The 15,203-nt window shown below is 40.4% G+C and overlaps 1 protein-coding gene across 1 annotated transcript in view; it reads right to left on the reverse strand.

Moving 5' to 3' along the window:
- Positions 1 to 15,203, reverse strand: part of RREB1 (ras responsive element binding protein 1) — a 133,223-nt gene that overhangs the window by 55,108 nt on the left and 62,912 nt on the right. Inside the window, 4 exon segments of the mRNA XM_058555324.1 lie at positions 6,083 to 6,246; positions 7,276 to 7,365; positions 12,031 to 12,243; positions 12,868 to 12,992. Coding sequence (XP_058411307.1) covers positions 6,083 to 6,246; positions 7,276 to 7,365; positions 12,031 to 12,201 — 425 coding nt within the window. The 5' untranslated portion in view covers positions 12,202 to 12,243; positions 12,868 to 12,992.

Raw genomic sequence — 15,203 nt, forward strand, 5'->3', positions numbered from 1 at the left:
TCTCACATAGTAGTTACAAGCACGGCCTCTGAAGCTGGACAGCCTATGTTCAGATCTCAGCACTGTCTGTGACTTCAGTCCTAAGCAAGTTTCCTCATCTGCACAATGGGATAATAATTCCACAAACCTTACAGGTAGAGCACATAAAAATAAATGGAGATCAGTGAGGAAATAAAAGACCTGAACAACGTATAAATAAGCGAGACCTAACAGCACATCTAGAGAACACCCCACCCAACAACAGTAGAAAACACACTCTTCTCAAATAGACATGGAACATTCTCCAGGACAGACCATATGCTAGGCCATAAAACAAGCTTCAATAAATTTAAAAGGACTGAAAACATATAAAGTATGTTCTCCAACTACAATGGAATGAAATTAGAAATTAATAACAGAAAGAAATTTGGGAAGTCACAAATATGTGGAAATTGAACAACACACTGCTAAATAACCAAGGGGTCAAAGAAGAAATCACAAGAAAAATTAGAGCATACTTTGAGATGAACGAAAAAAGAAACACAACATACAAAACTTATGGGATGTGACTAAAGCAATGATTAAAGGGAAATTTATAGCTGTTAATGTCTGTGTTAAAAAAAGACGTTCTCAAATCAGTAACCTAATCTCCTACCTTAAAACACTGGAAAAAGAAGAGCAAACTAAACCTAAAGCAAGCAGAAGAAGGGAAATAATGTTTAGAGTAGAAAATTAATGAAATAGAAAACAGAAAAGCAATAGAGGAAAATCAACAAAACCAGAAGTTGGTTCTTTGAAAAGACCAATAAAATTGACAAACATTTAGTGAGATTGACTAAGAAAAAGAGAGAAGACTCAAATTACTAAAATCAGGAATGAAAGAGGGGACATCACGACTGACTTTACAGCATAAAAAGAATTATAAGGGGATACAATGAACAAGTGTATGCCAACCAATTAGGTAACTTAGATAAATGGCCAAATTCCTAGAAAAGACACAAACTACTGAAAATGACTCAAAAAGATATAGAAAATCTGAACAGACTTATTACAAGTAAAGAGACTGAGTTAGTAGTTAAGAAACTTCTCAAAAAGAAAAGCCCAGATGGCTTCATTGGTGAATTCTACCAAATATTTAAAGAATAATTAATACTAACTCTTCATAAACTCTTCCAAAAAACAGAGGAGGAGGGAACACTTCCCAACTCCTTCTATAAGGCTAGTATTACCCCGATATTAAATCAGACAAGGACATCACAAGAAAAGAAAACTACAGACCAACATTTCTTATGAACATAGGCAAAACTCTTTAACAAAGTACTAGCAAACCAAATCCATCAATATATGAAAATGACTATACACTGTGATCAAGTGGGATTTATCCTAGGAATAAGGTTATTTTAACATCCAAACTAGAATAGAACCAAGGATACAAGCAATCTGATCATCTCAATAGATGCAGAAAAAGCCTTTGACAAAATCTAACACCCTTTCATGATAACAACACTCAGCAAAGTAGGAATGGAAGGGAACTTCCTCAAACTGATAAAGGGCATTTATGAAAAACCCACAACTAACATCATATTTAATGGGAAAAGACAGAATGCTTTCTTCCTAAGAGGAGAAATAAGACAAGGATATCCATTCTCTTCACTTCTATTTAACACTGTTCTGGAGGGTCTAGCCAGGGCTAGCAGGCAAGAAAAAGAAATAAAAGGCATCCAGATTGGTTTCAAAGGAAGACGTAAAATTACCTCTATTTGCAGATGACATGTTCCCCCATGTAGAATATCCTAAGGAATCTACTAAAATAACTATTAGAATGAATAAACAAAGTTAGCAAGTTTGCAGAAACAAGATCAATATAACATTTGAATGGTATTTTTATACACTAGCAATGAACAATCAAAAATGAAATTAGAGGGCCAGCCCCATGGCTTAGCAGTTAAGTGCGTGTGCTCCGCTACTGGCGGCCTGAGTTCGGATCCCAGGTGCGCACCGACGCACTGCTTCTCCGGCCATGGTGAGGCCGCGTCCCACATACGGCAACTAGAAGGATGTGCAACTATGACATACAACTATCTACTGGGGCTTTGGGGGGAAAAAAAAGGAGGAGGATTGGCAATAGATGTTAGCTCAGAGCTGGTCTTCCTCAGCAAAAAGAGGAGGATTAGCATGGATGTTAGCTCAGGGCTGATCTTCCTCACACACACACACACAAAAAATGAAATTAGAAAACAATTCCATTTACAATACCACCAAAAAGAATAAAACACTTAGGAATATTTAACAAAATAAATATAAAACTTGTACTCTGAAAACTATAAAACATAGTTGAAAGAAATCCATCAAGACTTAAATGGAAACTATCTCATGTTCACAGATTTAATACTGTTAAGATGACAATACCCCCAAACTGATGTACATCTTACAATTCCTATAATTATCCCAGCTGATCCTAAAATTCATATGGAAATGCAAGCAACCAAGAATAGGCAAAACAATCTTGAAAAAGATCTAAGTTGGAGGATTCACAATTCCTGATTTCAAAACTTATGAAAAAGCTACAGTAATCAATATCATGTTAGGTCTTAGGATAAACATATACATCAATGGAATAGAACTAAGAATACAGAAATAAATCCTTACATTTATGGTCAACTGAATTTTGACAAGAGTGGGAAGACAATTCAATGGGGAAAGAAAAGTCTTTTCAATAAACAGAGCAAAAGATTGAATTTGGACCCCTACCTTACACTACCCACAAACATTAACTCAAAATGGATCACACACTTAAATGTAAGAAGCAAAATTATGAAACTCATGAAATTCCATGTCATACTTGCTAGAATGGCTGTGGTGAAAAAGACAGTGACAAGTGTTGACAAGGATATGGAAAAACTGGAACCCTTTTTTTTTTTCCCCCAAAGCCCCAGTAGATAGTTGTACGTCACAGCTGCACATCCTTCTAGTTGCTGTATGTGGCATGCAGCCTCAGTATGGCCAGAGAAGCAGTGCATCGGTGTGTGCCGGGGATCCGAACCTGGGCCGCCAGCAGCAGAGCGCGCGCACTTAACCGCTAAGCCACGGGGCCGGCCCAACTGGAACTCTTATACACTGCTGGTGGGAATGTAAAATGGCACAGCTGCTTTGGAAAACAGTTTGGCAGTTCCTCAAATGTTAAACATGGAGTTACCACATCACCCAACAATTCCACTCCTAAGCATATACCCAAGAGAAATGAAAACATATGTCCACACAAAAAGCTGTACAAGAATGTACACAGCAGCATTATTCATAATAGCCAAAAAGCAAAAACAACTCAAATGTCTACCAACTGATGAAGAGATAAATGAAATGTGGTATATCCATACAATGGACTATTATTTGACAATAAAAAAGAATGAAGTACTGATACACTCTACAACATAGATGAATCTTGAAAACATTTTGCTAAGTGAAAGAAGCCAGTCACAAAAGACCACATATTATATGATTCCATTTGTATGCAATGTCCGGAAGAGGAAAATCCAGAGACATGCTAAAAAGTACGGTGATAAAAACATCCTAAAATGAATTGTAGTGATGGTTGTATAACTCTGTGAAGATACTAAAACCCACTGAATTATACCCTTCAAATGGGTGAAATGTATGGTATATGAATTATATCTCATAAATATGTAAAAAAATAAAATAAATGGAAAGTGCTTAGCCTAGTGCCTGATGTACAGCACACCGTAGCTTTAGCTATGACTACGTATAAAATGCATCGTCAGAGGCGTCACTGTAGAAGGCAATAACTATGCCTTTTATAGGTGTGTTTAACATATGTCAGTCAATCACAGATATTGTCTCAAAATGGAAATTTTCCAAATCAGGAATGACTAGGCTTAAGACCAGAGATGATCAGGAGTGACTGGGTCTAAGACCAGAGATGTCTCACGGAGGATCATAAACAGTAGGTGGTCAGAGCCAAAGCAGCCACGAGGAGGGTACTTCAAACTAATGTGCCCCATTGCCAGGGGGCTCAGTAGGAGAAAGCAAGGAAATTGCCCAAGAAGGGAACAGGCAATACCTCTAGGACCAGATTTAGAGAGAGCAAATATGCAAAGGACAAAGGACTTTTTTGTTTGTGGGGGGTAGGGTGGCGTGGGGGGGGTGGTGGTGGACGAGAGCGCAGACAAAACAAGACAAAAGGGCAAACAGAAGACAAAATGATACTAATAGACTGATATGGTGGTAAAAAAGCTAAAATGTAAAACATCACATTAAAAAATGGTGACAGTATTCACGTCCTTCTTTGTAGCCAAAAACACTCCTAGGAGGAGGTGAGGGCAAAGAGGATTGAAATTTATACAGAGAAAAGTAAAACACTTTGTAAAAATTCTTTAAAATATTGATACCTTTCATAAAGTCATACTATACCTTACTTCTTGGAGTTCAGTCTGAGAAATCCATAGGCTTTAAATTACTGCACCATTACTTAGAAATGCAAATAATAATAATAGATAACATTTCCTAACTGCTTACCATGTGCCAGGAACACATGTGTAAACTCATGATCTTCTTATCCTCAGCCTAGTCCAATGAACTGGATACTGTCAAAAATCTCATTTTAAATCTAAAATCCAGACGTTTACACTATGCCAGTGTGTCCCAAGTACGTACACTCATCAGTGGTTCATAAAATGATTTTAGGTGGAACAAAATGGACCATCTCATTTTAGTATTTATATATAATATCAATTTCACAATAACTACATAAAGTTTTCTTTTTTTTTTTTTTTTTTTTTTTTTTTTTTGTGAGGAGATCAGCCCTGAGCTAACATCCGCCAATTCTCCTCTTTTTTTGCTGAGGAAGACGGCCCTGGGCTAACATCTGTGCCTATCTTCCTCCACTTTATATGGGACGCCGCCACAGCATGGCTTACCAAGCAGTGCGTCGGTGCGCGCCCGGGATCCGAACCAGCGAACCCCGGGCCGCCGCAGCGGAGCGCGCGCACTTAACCGCTTGCGCCACCGGGCCGGCCCCTACATAAAGTTTTCTTTTGAAATAAATGTGTAAAAAAAAAAGTTTGTCAATATATATATTTTTTTTTTTTTTGAGGAAGATTCGCCCTGAGCTAACATCTGTGCCAAGCTTCCTCTATTTTTGTATGTGGGCTGCCGACACAGCATGGCTGACGAGTGGCGTAGGTCCACACCTGGGATTTGGGCCTGTGAACCTGGGCCGCCGAAGCGGAGTGCGCCGAACTTAACCACTATGCCACGGGGCCAGGCCCGTGTTTGTCAACTTTTAAAAAGAAAGCAGCATTAGTAATGCCTGAAAGAAAATATGGAAAAATAAAAATAGCCTGATTTTCTGAGGTGAAATTTTAGTCCCTTTAAAAGGTTTTCCTAGAGTTCCAATGTTCCTAAAATGTTTGTGTAAAAAAAAAAATAAACATTTAAAAAGTCCTTCTGTTCTAACCCCTTAAAACATATGTGATCATTTTATAAAGTATATTTTCCACGGGTTCGTCCCATGAAATTTTAATATGCCCACCATTGAGCTCTCTCCTACTTCTGAGTGAGTCTCAGGAAGTAAATTCCTGACATTTATCAGATTTTCTTTTTCTTCATTTTATCCTATCTTATCCTGAAGCTCCAGGACCAGGCCACTTAACTATCTATTCAAAGACCCCAGAAATTTTTCTGAAAGGAAAAGACCTGCAGGGAATCTGGTAGGCATATGCAAATAGTTTTAAAAGGTAAGGCTTACTATGCCATTCCTTGAGGGTTCCTCTGTATCTGGTAAGCTGTCCACCTCTGGCACCCAAAGGAAGTCCAATTGGCAGAGGAGGAAGGACTCTGTGTTTCATCCTGAAGATCCCCAAAGGGCCAAAGACTTAGCCCAGGTACTTCTGCTTCCCACGATCAGACATCTCTAATACACTGGAGGATAGCATGCACAGGCAAACAAAACCATCTCTGGCTTTTCCATAGAGTGAACAGGACTTGAGAACTCTTTATGCCTTTAGGCAAGTCCTCTGATGGTTCAGAGGCCACTTTACTTTCTCAACCTCCAGATGCCTGCCACCACGCAAAGGCTGCCCTCACCCACCTGTGCATGTTCCCATTGGTGGTAAAAGACTGGCCACACACAGTGCACTTGTAAGGCCTCTCGCCAGAGTGCACCAGCATGTGGCGGTCCAGGGAGCTGGCCGAGCTCAGCGACTTCCCGCAGATGCTGCACGAATGATCTGCCCCTCCAGTGTCCGTGTTATGCTGCAGAAAGCAATTATCACAGTAGTCACTTAAGAAGATGGGTCAAAACTCAGCTATTCTGAAATGCAAATTCAGAGCTTTATAAAAAAAAAAAAAAACCACAAAGCTTCTCAGCTATTTTTTTCTGTTTCATTTTATATCTTCTCGAATGTCAAAATCTATCAGGAACACAGGCAAATAAATATTTTGTATGATCTTCTTCCATTCCCATGTTCCAGTTTTGAAAAATACTTCTGTAAGGCTCAGAGAGAGGTGGAGTCTTTGCAGGTCTTTCTTGGAGACACATACAGATCAAGTGACCACACATATTAATATAAGCATAAAGACTCTCAACTATGAAGCAAACATGTGAAATATGGTCCTCACATTAAGTCAACGTCCATTCTTCAAGTTTGATGACTCAGTTCTGCTGTCAGAGAAAGAGAACTGAAACCTGCACAGTTTAGAGAGTTCTGGCCTCTGAAATGTGTTAAGAAGGAACATTTCTATCCACACTCAAGTTACTAAATGATGTTATTATTACTCAGTACCATGTTATGATTTTAATATTGTCAATCCTTCATTGTTCTAGATTTATCAATACTTTGTCATGAATCGGCCATAGCAGGCGAGAGAGAAGATTAAATCTCATAACACAGGAGGAAAGCCAAAAGAGATCCCAAATCAAGTAAATTCCCTGATTCATGATGAAAGTTTATAGCAATACAAAGAACAGGGGTCTATATCTACAATCTCACTGTACTGTAAGGAGATCTGGTTCATACTGACAAGTCAGGTATGATGAAAAGTCTTCGGTTATATGTGGTCAGTTAAATAGATGTTTGCTAAATTCTGAAAAGGCATTCTCTGTTGACATGGGACTTTGTCACAATAACACAGACACAAAAATTATTTCATAACCACCCCTCAAAATTATTAAAATATTAAATCTAAATTAAACACAGTCACAATTCATCCATTAAGATCAAATCACCTTGCCCTCTCTTAACAAAGAACCATTTAAACAAAAATATAAAAGCAGCAGCAAACCTGACGAATGTGCATAGTTAACTGATGCTGTGTAGTGCAAATTTTTTCACACAGGGGACAGTTATAGGAAGACTTCTCCTCTTTCGTTTCCTGAAAAGATATAATAAAAGGGAGGATCAATTTCAACTCATAGTAAACTCGTGTCTCTTGTTTCTGTTATAAGCACCTGTGTCTCAAGAGCTATAGCAATAAAACAGTGGAGAGCATGGGCTCTGGAGCCTGTCTGGTTATGAGCCTGGACAAGTCACCGTCCTGTCTGCCCCCAGTTTCCTGGTTTGTAAAATGGGAAAAATAATAGCATCTACCACATCATGTGGCAATGAGGATTAAATCAATTAACACAGGTAAAGCACTAGAACAGTGCCTGGTACAGGTAAGCGCTCAATAAGTATTAGCGTTCTATTAGACAGACACCATTTAATTAATCATGGGTGATGGCGATAAATTAAGCATCAAGTCACAGCAGCAGAGCTAGAAAAGGAATCTGTCTCTCAGGCTCCAGTCACTATTTTCTACCTGGTCTTGAGACCCGCAGGAACACATAAGAGGTAATGAAGTCCTCAGGACAAAAACCCACCCTCCGAATTGTGGGAGGCCTCAGTGCCCAGCTGTGCACCAGTGGGCATCAACATGATCCTTTTACTTGCTGTTAGCACCTGCTTGACACCGCTCATAAATAATAAATAAAAACACTGCCCCCGTTGAAACTGTGACAGGGAATGACAACCCAAACTGAAGACCCACAGAGGGTGACAGAAGAACCAGCTCACTACTTGGTGAGGTGGCTCATTTCATGTTCCCTCAAAACACATAGGACAGGCTTTCTTCAAGCAATATACTTTACCTTTTTAAGGAAAAGGATGAGCTCCTTCACTAACCATATGCTACAGCTCCTCTTTCCAAATAATTCATGGAGAGTTGCCATGGATGTGCCCACCATCGCCTTCTCACCCTCACAGTCCCCAAGCACCACAGGTCTCTGTCTTCACCCCCAAAATTAACAGAATCAAGGCTTGGACACCTCTTCCAGGAATTTGGAATTGAGGTGTGCAGAGACTAAGATCAGTGGGTTTGCAAAGATCAGTAGAATCACCTGAGAAGCTTTCTGAACTACAGATTTCTAGACCAGACTCACGACATGCTGAATCAGAATCATTGGGGGTGAGGGGAGCCAAACCCCAGAAATCGGTTTGTGTCCCAAGCTCCCCAGGAGATGCCGCTATGTGCCCAGGTTTGAAGGTGAGTAAGCTACTAAGTTAGGTGATCACAAGCACTTGAATTGGAAGTTCATGTAGTGTTGGGGCTGGACCCAGAATGTGGTGAGCCCAAGCCACGAGAATGCAGCTGGGGAGGACATCACTGCTACTGGAAGTAGGAGACCAGGTAGCCCGAGAAAGAGGGGAGCATCGTCTCTAGCGCTGGACCCTTTGGTGTCTTTTCAATAGACGTCTTTTTACTTGCACTCATTTGAATGAGTTTCTGTTCCTTGCAAAAAATACCAATTATCGAGCACTTACTATGGGCTAAACGCTGTATATAAGAAATATAAATTTTTTCACAACCTAAGAGACCTTCAGTATTGTGGAACTCATTTTCTGGATAAGGAAACTGGGGTACAGAGAGGCAAGTAACCTGTCCCAAATCAGAGAACTATTAAGTAGCAGACCCAGGATTAAAAGGCAGGCCAGCTGCTCGAAAGCCCATGCCCTAAACCACTATGCTATATAAGTCTGACCAAAAAAAGGATTAACCCCAAGGCACATAAAGGAAACGCCCTTGTGGTTGGCTCATGAGAGATGATGAAAATAAAAGTCACCCTGAAGACTATAAAAACAAATGGCACCATAAACCAGACGGGTGGAGTGAATGCACGATGATGTCTGGTACGTAGCTGCTACACTGGTTGTCTCTCACTGCTCCTTAAAGACTAACCAGCCTCATTTTAAGCAATACAAACCTTTTTCTAGTCTGTGGCATTGGGTCTGAGAACTACACTTTTTTTTCACTCTCAAATTTAAAAAACTTACAGATACGAATTCTAAGGAAGTTGATTAACTAGAGACAGTTTAAAAAATTCACCCAGTCATCCATACACTTCCACTCCTCCCAGAGGTATACTGTGTGTGTGTTTGTGGGGGGAGGAGGGTCTCAGACCTTCTCAGCCCATTCTACTACAGTCAGAATGGAGCAGGCCAAGAACCACCAAACAGAAAAACCAAAAACAAAAGTATAAACAACAAAATAAGAGCACTAGCTCTAATAATGAGAGAGATATCACAGCCAGGCCAAAACTCAGTCTCTGGGGTATTTTTGTTAAATTATTAGATTACCGATAATATATATCAAAAAAAAATTTTTTTAAACAAAGAGTCATCGGTAGGATGTAAATAAATGTTAAAAAGCCAGGCCTCCAAGTGGCCAGCCTCTTCAGGAGGCAATTTAAAAAAAAAAAATCATCTTGCATTCACCTTGAGGTAGAAACCAGACATACTGGGAAGCTCTGAGGCTAAGGGTACTGACTCTGGGGTTGATCATGAACTGGACCCCAAATCCTCTCTGAGGCTGGCAGTGGCATGCTGCAGACCACAATACGAGTCCACAAAATCCATGACAGTCTGGATGTTCCGAGGAAGTCTGTGGATTTAGATTTAATTTTTAAAAACAAACCAAATAGAAGAGAGGGCACCATGAGGCTGGGAGAGGCCCCACTGGAGAATTGCGAATCCAGTTATTGCGGCCACGCTGGTGGAATGAGCACACTTCCTGAGCTGACAGATAAAATTAGCAGCTAACGTGATAACTAACCCTTCCATAATGAAACAATCTAGCACCCTTGTCAGCGTCCGGCTGCGGCTAATCTATCCTGGAAGTCAGGGCTAGCGCTGACGGGACTTCTCCCTAGCAGTCCCTCTTGGCCCTCCCCATCCACTCACAGGTAAGATGACGCACTCTCTCCCCCAGCGTATTTTGGTTTTTTTTTTTTCCCAATGCACTGTCATTCCTCTGGTACCTCTGGCCCAGACCTCCCTTTCAAAAACTAAGCCAGTGCCGTGAGGAACGCTAGAGGACATAGAAGGTGGATGAAAAATGGCCCAGGCACACCTGCACCATTTGTTTCCCCACACCTGGAGAGCCACTTCCACTTACATGCAGAGATGGGGGTGTTGTGGATCCCTCCTATGTCTCTACATACTGTCTCTGAACCACTGGGAAGGGACTGGAGCCTTGACTTGGGCCAACTCTGCCTGTGCTGGGGCAATGCTGGGGTACTTAAGGAAGAGGTTGTCCCTGCCCACGCCACTTTACCTGGTAGAACAGAGAAGGATGAGGAGACAATGACCTTATATATCTCATCATCCCAAAATGCTTGACACCTGGCTGGAAGTAGGAGCTGGGTATATATTATGAAATGGGTGGACGGATGAAGAGATGGACAGATAGATGGATGGATAGACAGTCATGTGAGAGTGGAAATAAACCTTTTCTTCCCAGAGCTAGTGCTCCTTCTTGACTCAGGCCACAGTCATACAGGCTGAGTATTTTCTCAGGTACCCATAGGAAGAGAGGCACGTGGAGGAAAGGGAAAAAAGAGAAAAAGATATCAATGCTCCAACCTTAAAACGTCATTTAACTCTGCCAAGTCTTCAGCCTCAAGAAAGGTATGGAGAAAACAGAACTTCTTGTACGTTGCTGGAGGGGTTTTAGGCTGGTACAACTTTTCCTGGGGGGCAAGTTGTATCAAAAGCCTTAACTAATGTTCTCCTTCTAAGAATTTATAGAAAACCATCATAGACGTGCTCAGACAATTCTGTATAAGGACAGTCACTCTAGGATTATTAATAAAAAAGAAAATTAATTCACAAAAGCCCACCAGGTTTCCTTTCCTGTCCATCCCTGGTATCCAGTCAAATTGACAAGACTGCCTTCTCCCCAAGGGTTTGGTATAATCCCATTAAACCAGTTAAACCAAAAGTAAACGTGAAGTAGTCAGTTCATATCACATGGATTCAGAGAAGAAATGAGAACTATTTACCCTCTGCCTCAGTCCTCCAGCTTTGTTGAACACGTTAACAGGATAGCAACAACTTTTCAAGGGCCCCATTTGTATATTAATTAAAAGATTCACCTTATTTCCCAATGGAGGAGACGTGGACTTTTATAACATCATTAATCCTTCCAATCCCTGCCCACCCATTTGCTCTTTCCCACTTCTCTTGATCTGATGCCCACTAAAAACTCAAGAGGACTAAATCGTGTCTTAAGTGGAATTCTTTGGAGGTAAATTCTGCGCTTTGTCAAGGATGGAAAGCCGCATGGCAGCTCCAGCACAATCAGTACTTATTTGCTACCTAACCCAAAGACACTTAAAAAAAATCAAGGAGGTGGCTTCCAATCAACCGGCCGTGTGAATAAGGAAATGAGCCACATCACAGCAGAGGAATAAGTCAAGTTCTTTGCCTTGGCCATCACGTGAAGAAAGCTTGCATTCAAGTCAAATTACAGGGCAAAGAATTAGGGTGCTTTCACCAATAGTGATACCAGAGCACAGAAAATTTTCTCCATGAAAGGAAACTGACATAAGCTATGAGAAGTTCACGCCTGAAAAATGATTACAGCCTCTGGGTATGTCTGTTTAGTTCTGAACAAATCCAAGGTTGTAGCTTAGGAAGCTGGGGCTCAAGGGAACATCCTTCTCCCAACGTTCTCAGAGACTAAAGCCATCAGACGTCAACACCTGGCATACAAAAAGCTTACCTGGTTCCTTCTGCCAATCCGATTTGGTCCTGGAGGCTTCGTGGGGGACTTGATGCTCTGGGGGCTCCCGCCATTCTCGGCGACCTTCCCTACACTCATTACCGCTGACATCATGGTGTTGATGGAAGACAAGTCTGAACCTTCCAAGCCAATGGGCGAACTTGACGTCATTGGGACAAGGGTTTAAGCTTCTAAGAAGCCTCTGCCATAGAACTGAAAATTGGAAATTGCTGATGTGATCACTGGGAAGTTTAGGCTTCTGTCAGAGCCAGGTGGCACTGGCCATGGCTACCATAACTGTAAGTCAGGTCAAAACACCTAAAGCCTTCCTTCCTCAGTTCAAGCTGACACTTGTGCCGTAATGATTTCAGCTTTCATCTAAATGAAGTGTTGTCATACCAAAGACTAATCTTGCTGGCTTTCTGAGTGTATGCCACCGATACAACTCACAAAGCCACCTGAGGCAGGTCTCTTTGTCTTTCCTAATCTTTCATTAGATGGAGTGGGAAAGGCTAAGCCAACAATTAGAAAACCCAGGAGCTGCCATTTGGCCAGTGCCCTCCTAATAACCTACCTCATTTACCACCACGTGAATGTTCTAGACCTAACAACTAATGATGAGAACCTTCAGGTTTCACTTAACTTTACTGATATAATACAGTGATTTTAATGGGGGACCCAAATTGTATAAGACAATTGAGACGCCAGTCCTATCAGAATTATAACCAAATTTCAAATCAAAATAAAAAAGATGTTTCTTAAAAAAAAACAAGTAGGTAATATACCTATACCCCAGAAAATGGACAGAAGAAAAACCCAGCCCCCACTGCCAATTACCTCCATTTTCTGCCCCAATTGATATACTATGAGATTTTCCCCTGCTATAGCTATCATCCACGTGGAGTAGGAAATGAGTCTGTGTTCACTTCTTTTTTTTCTTCTCTTGGTAAGTCTCGTTGACACTGGAAGGGAAGCAAAGGCAAAAAGATTCAGCGAATATCTTTTCACTTAGTGAAGAAAAACTGAAACCATGTATTTGCCCTCATCCCAGACCACTATATTCATGAGAATACAGGGAGCACAAACCAGAGGTGATTTCTAAGTCTTCTTTTTCTTCCAAAACCACATTCTGTGGTTGTTTTTCAACCTTAACTGATGTTCCCTACAGAGCTGTCACCCTCACTCCCAACAGCCAAAACGATTTTGCGGTATTTTACTTTCTGATGTTCATATTTATACACATACACTGAATTTTTTTTCATACTCTACCCCAGTCCCCCACAAGGACTCCCAAACTCCCACTTGACCCACCTCCTGCCTTTAACTAAAACTGACCAAAGATAAGGCAGTAAGGGAATTCACTAAAGGCTCTTAGTCTAGCAGGTATTAGGTCAGACCTAAAAGGAACCTGGTAATATGAATAAAATGACCAAAGGAAAACTATGGCCATGACTGAGTCAAAATCTACTTCTGCTGCCTTTTCTAGTTACAGTCCTTGCAACTGGAAGTGCTATGGCTATAAGTACGGCCAGAAATGAGTCTACAGGTAAACTGTTTCCCTCATTTTATCTGGGAAGATATTCTACAGCTAAAGACCTGCCAGTAAGCCATATACCCTGTTATCCCGCAGTGTGCGTTAATCAATTCTATGAGCCCACAACGGAAGTAGCAAATACAGCTCATTATCTCAGGAGCAAAGTGAATGCTCAGGAACAACACCAGAAAGAACATGATTTCTTGTGGTTTCCTCCTTCCACTTTAGGGAATATGACCTACAACATGACACATGGTAGCAGCCTGAGCAGCTACAAATGTGTCCCGCAGCAGAGCAGGAAAGGCCTGGGGATACGACTTTATTAAGTGAGGTTGCCATCAGCTGAGAATTCGCAAGCTAAAATCTTACCAAAAGAGCCAAAGAGAATCTGATGAACAGTACTTTTCTTGTCAAGAGACAAACTGTGCCTTCCTTGTTAACGGACATTTTGAAGATAAGAACCTAATGGCTTTCCAGATGGTAGTAAAAGGACTAACTGCAGAAACATACAACTGAGGACAACGGAGCCAGTCTTATTCCTCACATCTTCCCCATAAAGAGACAACAACTATGTCCAGAATTGAAGAAAACACCAAACTACTGACTTTCCATGATGTTTCCCGATGCTAGAAGACCATTTAAACTTATTAAAAATTGTGCTTCAACTACCCATTTTTAACTGTCTTTGAAAGTTTATTTGGGACATTTCTCTCTAGGAAGAAACATGTGACATAAGTGCCTAAAAAAATGTGCATACACACCTCATTTCTTTCTTGATTGATTTCTAACAAAAGTATCATCAGTTCTCTAGAACTGCTGTAATCAACTGGTATATAATTATTTGTTTGATTCAAATGAGTGGATACCTTCAATACCAAAATCATCTCATTCTTTTATATGTATTTCCCCCATAGTTTTAATGTATAGCAAATTATGAAATAAGTGACTAGAAATCTTCTTTATTGCAATTATGTTATGTCTGTAAAAAGAAAGTTAACCTTTCTACCAATTTCAGTCAGAGTTTAGAAGACGATCTTGCTTTTGTCCTATTACTACATTTAGAAAAGAACAATGTGATAGAGTTGACTCAAATCTGGGAATAGGTTCAACACCTTTAGGACTAAATGTAAAATTATGTTACAAAAAATATATTCTAATTCTATCACTGAGTAGGGAAAGAAAATGAAGAGGAGAGAAATAGTCAATACAAAAATTAACAAAAATATATTCACTAAACAGAGCCAAATTGCTGGTAAGAATTTCTGTCCCAGTCATTATAACATTAAAGATACATTCTTACAAACTACCTAAGTATCTTAAATATACAATACCAGCAATAGTCATTATAGCTAACCAACATAAGGGCTGAAAGTGGCCACGGCTTATGCCAACTGGAAAAAGAGAAAAGTCATGCAAACTTGTTGTTTCCCATTTTGTCTGGACAGGAAGACATTTGCTAAATTTATTTCCTGCTTTGGGATAAAGTGTAAAGTGTGACACTACCCATTGATGATGCCAAGATCACCTACATTTACTTCCTTTTCCTAGATTAAAGGTAAGTAAATAGCAGTATCTTTTAAGCAGAGACTCTTCTCATCTCTGATTGGAAAGTCCAATTAACAAAATGAAACTCACGGCT

The sequence above is a fragment of the Diceros bicornis genome, chromosome 14 (assembly GCF_020826845.1).
Source record: "Diceros bicornis minor isolate mBicDic1 chromosome 14, mDicBic1.mat.cur, whole genome shotgun sequence".
Taxonomy (NCBI): domain Eukaryota; kingdom Metazoa; phylum Chordata; class Mammalia; order Perissodactyla; family Rhinocerotidae; genus Diceros; species Diceros bicornis.